Below are 11,396 nucleotides of genomic sequence, written 5' to 3' on the forward strand. Positions count from 1 at the left end.
CGCACCGAGCCGCCACATTCAGCGCAGATCTACGGCCGATTGTTGGGCGCACTCCAGAGAGATCATCAGCTGACCTGTTCGGTGACGGGAGATTCTTCGGACCTCTGGTTAGAAACCTCCATCTATAACCATTAACCACACGCACATTATTCGAAACCCCAGTGATCACATAGAGCTCTACGATACACACATCAGCTGCCCACTGGACGAGCCTCGTTGACGCATAGGATAGCAGGGCTGCGCATATGGGAGAGCTGGCAAATATTAGCCCTGGGGGCTAGAGGCGACTCAGCAACCTATTAGGAACATGTTAAAGAAAACAAAAATGCAGGTAGCCCCCTGTGGATCAGCCACCCCACCCCTCATACCCCCAGCCCCTTGCTGCACCATTACTAATTGTGTGCATTTTCACACTTGCCAAACTGATCCTATTTTGCACAATGACATAATACTCTACTTCTGCTTTTCACACTTATTTTTCTATTGCAATCACATAAGCTTAGTTAACTGCAGTTAAAGGCATTTTAAAGCACCTCACCCAGGTAAAATGAAAGTTTCACCCTACCATGGGCACCGTTCTACACAAACCACCAAGACTGCCCTGTGCAGCCGTTATTCTTGGGGCTCCATAGTTAGACTCAAAGCCCTCATTAAAAATTAGATGGGAGAAGGGGGTATGAGCAAGAGGACAGACCAGAAGCTGTAATCTCTCTGATATTAGTGCTTTTGATTGTACCTCAGAAAATAGCAGAAATAACCAACAGCTATCTGGGAGTGCAGCATTAAGTATCGCTACATCCCAAAACTTAAATTTTAAAGCAGCAATCCCAAACAGTATTTTTTCTTTAAATGACAAATTAAGTACATTTTAAGCATACATCTGATTATCTTAGCTGTCCTCCTAAAAATCTTATGTCTTTTTCAAAATCTCTCTGGAGGGTGCAAAGTATGACTGCCTGTCCAACACATGCTTACAGCTCTTAGCATGTCATGTGAATGCAGACGGGGGAGAAAGAGGGAACCGATTTTACAGAACACAGAGCTCAGAGGGGTGTTCCAAAGCACCTCTGCTCACTACATCATGTGCTATGTGACTGTAATTGCCATAGTAGTCCATGACACTGCAGAATTATAAATCATTATTAGTAGTCTGAAGAAACTAACCAAGAAAAAAATGGTGGGATGTGGTAAATTTTATGACAATGGAAATTTTGGCAGTTACCGTAAATGCCGACACTTCCATTTTGGTGACTGCTTCAAAATGTCTACAGACAATCACAATGCCGCCGAACATTGTGAATGCTGACATTTTGAAGCTGTCACCAGAATGGAAGTGTCAGCATTTAGCCTGCCGACATTTTCATGTCAACAGAATCACTGTCAACATTTCCATTGTCAACAGTACGTACCCAATCTAAAATGGTAAATACCAACATTCTTCTGCCTGACATAGTGATTTATGTTTAAGAAACAAAACCTTACCTTTTTCATGGGATTACTGCTGTAAGATATGAGCTCGTCCACTTTTTGGTTTATCTGCAACTGATCTGGTTTATTTAAATTTGGCAAGAAGTTTGGCAACTGCGCTGTCATTAATCGGTGGCCTATTTGGGTGACATTGGTTGAAATCATTTACTGTAGCATGTGTGCTTCGATCTCCAGATATCCATACATTCTGGACACATTCTGCTTGCGTTAGTACCATTGTCATTAGTGTCACTACCTGCAAAAGAAAACTCGGTTACAACTCGAGAATTAATAAAGTTATGTTAAAACAAAAAGCACCATTGTTGTCTTATAAAATTATGCACCTGTTTGAGATGACAACCTTTCCATTTAAAAAACAAATAGTTACATCCAAGATGGCCACCATACTGACCACAAGCCACATACCTAATAAGTTCTCCACCACGCCCCAGATCATATGTGTAGACATTGGATTAATATTTCCTTACTCCTTTCCATTTTAAAAGGGTGTTAATGGTGGACCTATTTATACACACACCACACCTTACCTTCAAGGTAGCTATCGCTTCACTATTTTTGTTTTTCAGGGAGGAATACAGAATGTTTGGAATCTGAAAAAGCATTGTGTGTACGAAGTCATCCACCGGATTTGTAAATGTCTTTGCTACTGGAACTTATTAGACAGCTATTAGAATACCTGAACATTCCAACTGACAGGGTAAGTAGAGAGAACTATTTATATTTTCTGTTTTATTTCACAAAATACAGGATGTTTAAAGTAGATGTGTCCACTAAAGGCAACCATAGATAATGTGAATATTTCAAATCTAACTGGGTTTTTTCCTAAATGAAAAGAATATATAGCTATATGCTACTTTGTTATGAGTTTGACATTAAATTCTCTGGCCCATGCTGAGTCGATACTAACACTTTCCCTTAGTTATTCTAAAATGAAATTCAATTTAGGTTACAAAAAACTACATGCATATAAGTTAATGTCAAGGTGCATCGCCGGAGAATAGAGCCAGTGATTATCATTTCTTCAGCATTGGTTTCCTCTCTGGCCCCAACATATCTACTGCCTAAAGTAGTACATAGCTGTTCGGTTTTATTCCTGGAAACTACTTATTTTTCCTTTTTGTAGTGAGTGTGTGTGTGTAAAAAAAAAATCTAGTGTGTGTGTGTGTGTGTATGTATGTATATATATATATATATATATATATTGATTGTTAGGAACCCCTCTAGCCAGTACAGCACAACCCGGAGTCTGCTCTGCCAGTCAGGTGTTCACTGGAGCCCCTAGTGGTGGGGACAGACTTGGCCGCAGACTAGCAGAGGGTCGTGAAGTGTGTACCGACTAGGGGGAACCCAGGTAAGCAAAGTGAAGTCCAGGCAAGGGTCAAGGGCCGGCAGCAGACAGGGAATCCAGTACACGATCAAGGGTCACAAGCACGGTAGCAAGGTCCAGATACAGGCAAGAAGGTCAGGGTCACAGGATACACAGGCAGGGTCAAATCCGGGCAAGGGGTCATACACAGGTAATCAGTCCAAATAGGTTTTCACCAAAACTAACAGGAGCAGGAGCAGGTTAGCTGACAGGCAGACTGGACGCTATAACCGGCAGGGAGGCTAAGCCCTCCCTGCCTTATATACAGACTTTGGCCAATCAGGGATTAGCCCTGCAACACATCACAGCCCATGCCCCGACAATAATTAGCCCACAGGCTATTTTAGCGCATGCGCCAGGCTGCCTCACTTGCCGGGGCGCACCGCTTGTTATACTCGGCGTCCGGCCATTACCTTGGCAACGGTCGGGCCCGAGAACCGTAAGTGACGCCCCGGTCGTCATGGAGACGGCCGGGACGTTCACTAGGAACAGGAAGTGAGTCGCGGCGGTGCCCGAGGCCGCCGCGGCTCCTGATATATATATATATATATATATATATAATTTAGTTTTAAAATTTTTAACACTGAGAGCACATTCATCAAGGGATACAATGGATCATTGTTCAGTTGTTGAATTTCAAAATAAATAACTCCCATCCATAGTGTGAAAATCTAAATAGGAGTAAAAAATGTGTCGGAAAAATCGGCTCCGACCTAATGAATGCAAGGCATCTGTTTTACTGTCAAATGTGTCCACACTAAAATAGAAGCTAAATTGCGTGATGTAGTGAATGTTTTCTTGCTTCAATGTACACCAAGGCTAGCTTTATTTCACCATTATTATTATTTGTAACAAAACTGTCAAGTTGTAATAACAGTGTATTGCTTATAAGTGTAGCAGCAATTAACTGACTTGGTTTTGTTTTTCTGCTTTTTATTTATTTATTTTTTGTTTTTTATTTTGCTATATAATGATGGGCACTGGTGTACCACAACACTGTTTTAGATACTTATATATTTACTAAACTGCTAGGTTGAAAAAGTAGAAATGTTGCTTCTAGCAACCAATCAGATTCTAGTTATTATTTATTTATTTAGTACATTCTACAAAATGACAGCTAGAATCTGATTGGTTGCTATAGGCTACATCTCCACTTTTTCAAACCCGCAGTTTAGTAAATATAACTCGTAGTCTGCTTCAATATATGAATTGTAAAATATTTTTTGGGGTGTGTTTTTATTGTCCGGGCAAACAGTATAAGATACTCTCCTGTTTTTGGCCATTCCTGAAGTGGATATTTCTTTACCAAGCATATTTGAGCAGACAACATATAAATGATCACTTTTACTATGTAACATGTGTTACAAAACTATATAGTCTGTCTTCTATTCACCTTGTGTACATTGCTGTATGAGGTTCTGCATATGGGATCCGTCTTCTGAGTACCCTTCCCATGTGATAGCATATCTACTGCGTTCTCTGTTAGGGTTTGGGTTTAAAATAAAATAATAGAAAATAATAAAGTAGATATAATTTTAATTTAGAAACAGGCATGTGTTCATAGTGAATAATTTCTTCCTTGTTGACACATTGAAGAGGGTAATGTGAGTTCCCTGTGACACGGGAGCATGAAGCTTGGAAATAAACATGGAAACATAGGATTTGACATCGGATAAGAACTGCTTGGCCCATCTAGTCTACCCATTTTTTTTATTAACCTATGGTAACCTCAAACTTTATTTGATCCTTTATTCTTTGTAAGGATATCTTTATGTCTATTCCAAGCATGTTTGAATTGCTCTACTGTATTAGCCTTTACGACCTCTGATGGGAGGCTATTATAGTTTTCCCCCACATTTCCACTGAACCTACTTCCCTCCAGTTTCAGTGCATGTCCTTGTGTTCTAATATTTCTCTTATTCTGAAGAATGTTTCCCTCCTGCATTTTGTTAAAACCCTTCATATATTTGAAAGTTTCTATCATACCCCCCTCCCTCCCCATTCCCTTCTCTGCTCCGAATCGTTGCCTACAAGGCCTTGGTGTGATAGGGGAGGAGTATTCCACTTGAACTTAAATCTGTCACGGTGGGAATAACTGAACACTAGAGTTTTTCTTACTGGAACAGCACTAACGTTCAGAGCCCCTGTGTGGCACCATCCTTTATCATTCATGGTAACATAGTGCTTATAGGTGCAACATGCAGGGGCTACTAACGACATTCTCATGAACATTTCATGGTTTTGAAGGAATGAACGTTGCATATATATATATATATATATATATATATATATATATATATATATATATGTATTTGGTTCTAGTACAGTTTTGTTTTTTTTAAACTTGTATTGTTAGCTTTTTTTTTTTTGACCTACAGGGAATAATTATTAATATTATTCTTTTACCAGCTGTTGCCAATATGGGAAAATTACACTCACCGACGTAGTTTTCTGCGCGCTCTAGGAAATCGCCTTCCTGCAGTACTATTTCAAGGAATTGATATACAGGTATAATAATATATCCTATTATTCAGGTTGCAAAAGAACCCTGAGAGTAGGTAAGTTTGTGATTGTGCAGCAAGGTATCCTCTCTTGAAAGGATAATATCAATGGGACCAACCTAACAGGCTGGAGTTTTCATCCTACCTAGTTAAGATGGTCATAGAATTACTGACTGGAGACATAAAGGGAAAATGTAATGCATTTTCCTAGGCACTACTAAACAGTCCTCCATTGTTTTGCACATGTGAGAAAATAAATGATGAATTAGTATCCGTTTTAATGTGACAAACAAAAATAAATTGACACAGAAGGCAATGCAGCTTTCAGAAACATGGTTGGTATAATACATAAATTTTGCATAGGGACACTCAATGTTTGAGACACGCATACTATTCAATAACCTGTTTCTGATGGGTTGTGGTACTTTGTTGTAAAGTGGATAGGGCTAGTGCTTAATTCACACATCGAATACCTCTTCACACATCATGAGTTCAGACAAGATCTTAAAGCCTACATTTATTAAAATATAACGCAAGAGTTTGCTGGCACAATATTTATCACAATATTTATCCTGATTGGGTGGAAGGCTCAGCTATCATGGCATACCTGGCCGTATAATGCGTCATAGGTCTGGGTGTGAACATAATCTATGTCTCTCCCTCTTTTCCCTTCTCCCTCTCTACCTATCAGCAGTTAGCTTTTTTTTTATCTGTCTGCTGTGAATTAGCAAATGTGTGTTTTTTTTTTTATGGTTTTAGTTCAAAAGTGTATAATAGAATTAATTTAGATTTTTTGTTTTATATAAGGGGCCCTGTATCTCTTTTTTTTTTTATTATTACTCTTTTCTGCCAAGTAGATATACAGTTTAAATTAATTACCAAATTTATGTTTCCCTTCCATAGCTTCTCCAAGTATATGAGCGTAAGGACTATGGTTGGTCCCGTAGCGTTGTTCGAATTATTGGAACTTTACTTCCTTTGGAACCCTGCCATAGACTCCATGTCCAGGTTTGTGCAATTTAAAATGACCCATTTAAGATATCACAAACATTGCATAGAAATATTTAATAGTTTAAAGTAAAGCCACCATCTGACATTAATCAGCTCACGTGCTACCCAGCAAAATGCCATGCATGCCTAATAAATGCAACACCCCAATCAGGGCAAGAAAGTAATAAAAATCAGAAAGAAAAATCTATCATTGCTTTTGTTAAAAACACTGACAAACAATTTAGTGAGAGGAAAATCCAGGGGCGGAATCAATTTTAAATGTAATTTTTCTATAGTTTTAGCATGTGGAACAATAGCCATCTAATTGATGTTCATTTGAGCAGAAAGCTGCCATTCTTGACTAGTACAAGGTCATGTGACCTATGTTATTTATTCCTGAAGCGTGTCTTAGGTCCTGGAGTATTAGAGCCTACAGGATATGGAGCAGTCTGCAGACCTGAAATACCCTCTCTAGCAGATGCTCCATGTCTGTTGGATGATGATGATGCGATGTCTTTCACCAGATTCAGGTAATAATCTTGTCTCTTTGCATTTGTGGACGGTTGTCTTGTCAAAGTCCACTTAATTATAATGACCTCTTTCATCAGACATGCCCTTCCATCAAATAATCCAACAGGAGAACATAGGTTGGCAGAACATAGTGAAAACAATCCAGGGTGGATACCAATTTCAAGTAGCAGCATCTCTGAAAATAGTCGCATTGATCCAAGTGAACATGCTATTCAGAAGATAGCAGCTTTGGAAGACGAGCTGATGCAGCTGCGAGCACAGATTGCTGCCATTGTTGCCATTCAAGAATCAAAAAACATACAAACTTGTAAGTCTCTCAGTTTCCCTGTAGTAATGTTTTCTTGTAATCCTAGCTCTTGTATTTATATTTGGTGTCTCTGTTCACGCCCTAGATATTTTAGTCTAACTGCGACATACTTTGGTTAACAGACTGTAAATATTCATATTCTCTTTCCCTATGCAGGTAATGAAACTATTAACTCATTTGACAGTCCAAATAGTGTTCTTTCGTCGCCCTCATTAGCTTCTACGCCCCTTTCTGTGCAGTTCCTACAAACTGTAACACCAGCCCCGCCGCCACCTCCTCCACCACCCCCACTCCCACCTCCTAAAGTTAACGCTGCGAAATCAGCAATTGATCTTATAAAAGAACGTAAGGCATCTCACAAACACAGTCCAAAGGAAAAGGAAGTGGCCGAGGAAGGCAATGTGAATAAGCTGCCCAGTATGTTGGATGTTCTGAAAGGCATGAATTCCATTAGACTGCGTGCGGTTGAACGGTAAGAGGGGCCTTTGAGAGTTCTACTTCTGTGTTATGAGACTACCGCATCCATTCTTAGATGCGGAAGTGGTAGTACTCTTCATAATTGATTTGGGAAATGTCCTTAATATTAATACAACAGAACTGCTGTCTTTAAGCTGTAGACCTTTAAGTGCTAGTTTAAAAAACATCAATACTCTTTTTCCAGATATCATATATTATTTTTAATATCTGTCTGTCTAAATATCAAATCTCTTTCTGCATAAGCATTGGCTAATTGGACCAAACAAAATAATTTGGGTGCCTTGGCATGCTTGAACCCAGTGGCGGATAGGATTACTATTATTTGAACATGTCTAGGGCTACTGTGGTAATGAGTTATGTAATTGTCTGATGCCTCAAAGTGCACTGTTCTTGTTATGTTATGTTTCTTAAGTGGCTACTTATACCACATATCTATGACTATATCAGTACCATAGCATATAGTAAAAGGTGCCTGATATCTTAACGTATTTATGTGGGCGTACATAGAATACGTTAAGATCTTGTTATTTAACACTTTTCCGTTCATGTTCTGCCATTAACACATCCAGGTCCCCTCCATTCCTTCCAAACATTCCCCAGTTATCCCTGGTGACATAAGCTGCATGTACCCCCTTCTTCTTAGCGACTGTGTTACTCGGTGTTGGTAAAGCAACTGCCAAGATGCAGAATGGTGATGGTGTTCTGTTGTATTGTTAGACTCCAATAACAAGCCATTACGTCTGAGGACACTCTGACGCCAACGAGTATAGACAGTGGAAATCGCTGGAAACTTTCAGGCCTATAGATAAGAACCCATACAACGACCGAATAATGAATATTTACTTTTGAAAGAACGCCTTCAATGCAGTGTATAGAGGCTTCAGTGTGCACAGTAAAGGCCTGGTGCAGAGTTGGTTAGAAATTGAACGTAATCCTTTAATGTACACTTTTCCTGTAGTGTATGTTCACTACCACTGCTATAGTTTACTGGTCATTTGTCACATACATAGATATAACAGTTAATAATATATCTCTATCTGGCACAATGGTGTCTGATGATTCAATGCACACTGTTTTTGTAAGAGTATTTTTGTCTTGTTTTTTACAGTGCCTCAGCGCATATATTTAATTCTATACAGTATTTGCTATGACACAATAGTGTGTGGAGCCTCAACGTATACATTTCCTGTCGGGTTCCTCAGCTTACCGGCTGGTATTAAGTGGATATAAATACTTTCAGAAAGTGTAGAATAATCAGGAAAAAATAACAGTAACTTGACACTTTACTTAACTTTCCCTGAGGCTGATAATTCTCAGAGAACATTGACAACAGCCGCATTCGCTCCCTTATAAGTGGCTGTGCAACTCTGTCCATAGACTGATATGGTAGCAGTGATTGTTCCCTGTGGCATTTTTTTCCCCCAAACATTTTTACCTTCTTTTCTTCATCATCATCATCATCATTTATTTATATAGCGCCACTAATTCCGCAGCGCTGTACAGAGAACTCGTTCACATCAGCCCCATTCGAGTTTAGTCTAAATTCCCTAACATACACACACAGACAGAGCGAGATACAGACGGACGATCAATTTTTGATTGCAGCTAATTAGCCTACTAGTATGTTTTTGGAATGTGTGAGGAAACTGAAGCACCCGGAGGAAACCCACGCAAACACGGGGAGAACATACAAACTCCTCACAGATAAGGCCATGGTCGGGAATTGAACTCACTGCTGTGAGGCAGAAGTGCTAACCACTAGGCCACTGTGCTGACAATTTAAAAATACAGCAGCGATATGATGCACCACACGTATACAAATAATAATTGAGATTATCAAACGTAAATTATAGAGTCCATTGGTACAGTTGAAGACAAATGGATATCATTAAAGTAGATACAGCAAGTTATCACAATATTGTTGTGTAAATAAACAACCCAAACAATATTATATTAGATATTATGGCCTATTTGTCATTTATGCCTGATGTTGTGCTATGGCTCTCTCCTCACTTGGGGTTTGAGAGTCTGTGATGAATCAAGCTCTCAAGTTCTTGTCATACAAGTAAGCTGTGTGAACAAATAGTCATGGTGTGTTGGTGCTTGTGTGACAGGAACTTGGCACTTGCTCTATTTGCCAACAAATAGCAGATGGAGTATGTAAATGCAAATACCTCAGGATAAAATACACATATGTCTCTACCCTATGGAGCATTGAACTGACCAGTGACCAACAATTTATTTTCAGAGACACTTTATCATTATGCAATATGAATGGTTATGTTAATCCACCCACCCTTCTCTCTAGGTCCCCAGGAGGTACACCTTTAACAAGCAAATACAAGAAGAGGTGTTCTCTTAATGACCCTGCAGCTATTATAGCTCATGCCTTAAAGCAGAAGTTTGCACACAGACAGAATGATGACCTATTCGATAAAGAGAATAGATCTCATGAGGAATCTCCATTCTCCAGTCCTGAAACTCCAATGGTACATTTTATCATTCTAACAAGTATTATATAGAAACTGATATATTTGTAGCGTCCATAAACAGACAATTCATTGTTAAAATTATACTTTGTCTAGTGATATGTGAATTGTGTATGAAGATGATGTGGGGAGGAAAAAGAGGCAGAATGACTAACATGGTTTTAAAAGTTAATGGAGCTCACTTTGTTCATGTAGATTGAACAGTTGAATTGCTTGGTACTTCTACATCTAACTTCCTCTTCATCCGCAGTTTGGGCGCCACCTACTGAAGCCCGCTGGAAAGAGAATGCAGAAAGATATGTCAAAACGGCAAGTATTTGTAAAATCTGGACCCCACGTGTAGAAAAACAAGATGGAAGCCGACCTGGATGAGTCTTGTTGAAAACAAGTGACAGTCTTTTCAATGCTGTCTATAGCACGGTGTAACAATGCTGGGTCTGCGCCTACTGATTTTAAATTTTGTGGCTATGAGGTCCTAATTTTAAATCTGTTTTACTGTAGAAGTATATTGTTGTTTTATGTGAAAAGTTTGGTAAGGGGATTCGGTTCGTTTATTATTCTTCATCAATGTATTCCCTTTTACTGTCTTGTCATGCTGAAACTGGCAAATGTGAACTAATTGGCACTCATTTAGTAGTGAGAAGCAGGCGCACTGTAAAAAGCAAATACCATGGCTAATATTAAAATATACCAGCAGCTTGATAGACCAGCTAACACAGTTCAGAAATGTGGGAAGGAATAAATGTTAAATTGCTTAATGGAGTGGGTTAGTATATATGGGATAGTTTGTTGCTTTTCAAGTTCATCTAAACCCAACGACTGACATGTCCATATATGTATTGTGATGGTAGCATATACTGCTTGGTCTGCGGCTTTGTTCAAGAGAAAAGTGCAATATCATTATCCCCACCACTATGAACAGCCAGAAGATACAAAAGCGTTATATTTTTGTTTAAAAACCATTCTGGCTGGCAAACGTGGTAAAGTTTAGTTTCATGCACGTGACTGGCACTGCTCAAAGCTGCTAATCTGCGTAAAAAGCATAGCAAACAATGTGTAATTGGCCTTAATCTGTCCACCCCACATGGACTACAAACAGTAACTTTTATTAATGTTGGTTTACATATGAACCTGGCAATACAGTCGTCAGTTTTTTCATAAGAATTTCAGGATGCTCGCTGCCTTCTTTGCTTTAGATAGTGAGAAGTGAACACAGAGACGGAACACTGCACAGCTATATTGGAGGA

The 11,396-nt window shown here is 39.2% G+C and overlaps 1 protein-coding gene across 1 annotated transcript; it reads left to right on the forward strand.

Moving 5' to 3' along the window:
- The first annotated feature begins 36 nt into the window (after nucleotides 1–36).
- On the forward strand, nucleotides 37–10,769 carry MTFR2 (mitochondrial fission regulator 2). The gene is made up of 9 exons (XM_075200675.1): nucleotides 37–107; nucleotides 2,055–2,185; nucleotides 5,264–5,362; nucleotides 6,259–6,363; nucleotides 6,748–6,875; nucleotides 6,954–7,183; nucleotides 7,340–7,655; nucleotides 9,969–10,149; nucleotides 10,400–10,769. Exons 2-9 carry the CDS (start codon nucleotides 2,123–2,125, stop codon nucleotides 10,490–10,492), a joined length of 1,215 nt encoding a protein of 404 aa, XP_075056776.1. The 5' UTR covers nucleotides 37–107; nucleotides 2,055–2,122; the 3' UTR covers nucleotides 10,493–10,769.
- Nucleotides 10,770–11,396: the final 627 nt, after the last annotated feature.

The sequence above is a fragment of the Mixophyes fleayi genome, chromosome 3 (assembly GCF_038048845.1).
Source record: "Mixophyes fleayi isolate aMixFle1 chromosome 3, aMixFle1.hap1, whole genome shotgun sequence".
Classification (NCBI taxonomy): domain Eukaryota; kingdom Metazoa; phylum Chordata; class Amphibia; order Anura; family Limnodynastidae; genus Mixophyes; species Mixophyes fleayi.